General features: G+C 39.3%; 1 protein-coding gene across 1 annotated transcript in view; it reads right to left on the reverse strand.

Moving 5' to 3' along the window:
* The window catches only part of LOC104157343 (rho guanine nucleotide exchange factor 12-like), a gene marked incomplete at its 5' end in the record, with an annotated part of 22092 nt that extends 22022 nt beyond the window's left edge, over window positions 1-70 (reverse strand). The window contains 1 exon segment of the mRNA XM_009694640.1: window positions 1-70. This exon segment is cut by the window's left edge and continues 16 nt beyond it. Within this exon segment, the coding sequence (XP_009692942.1) occupies window positions 1-70 (70 nt within the window).
* Window positions 71-545: the final 475 nt, after the last annotated feature.

Here is a 545-nt window from a genome sequence, read left to right on the forward strand (position 1 = left end):
ACGAACTCTTTCTGCGTCCAGTTTGGTTAGCTCTCCTTCTGCCAGGGTCAATCCCATACTACGTTTCTGCCTGAAAAACAGGAAGAGGGAAGCATCACTTGAAATTAAATACTGACCTGTAACAAGGAAAAGCAATCTCTTGACATTCAGAATGTCAAACAGGTTTCATTACTGATTTCTGTATGAAAATGGAGAACTCATGACATCTCTCCACAACATATGCACTCTCTGTAAAACATAGCTAAGATAGCCTTCAGAGGGATAGAGTTGTATGATATTTATCAAGAGAGGCAGCCATTGCAAGGGTCAAGAAAAAGTATGTACTCTTTTTGCAGCATCCCAGGTTGTATATTTGAAACATATATTTCAACTGAGACATTTTTAACTATGAAAAAGTCCATTATCGAATGCTTGTCTTGGCATGATGTCTCATGTTGCCACAGAGCTCTTACGACTCCACACAAAAGGGCATATTAATTATCAAATTCTACTATGTGCCCATGACAGCTTTCTAAAGTGGATTATTCCATGCCCAAAGGGGAGAG

The sequence above is a fragment of the Cariama cristata genome, unplaced genomic scaffold, assembly GCF_000690535.1.
Source record: "Cariama cristata isolate BGI_N322 unplaced genomic scaffold, ASM69053v1 scaffold12512, whole genome shotgun sequence".
Classification (NCBI taxonomy): Eukaryota; Metazoa; Chordata; class Aves; order Cariamiformes; family Cariamidae; genus Cariama; species Cariama cristata.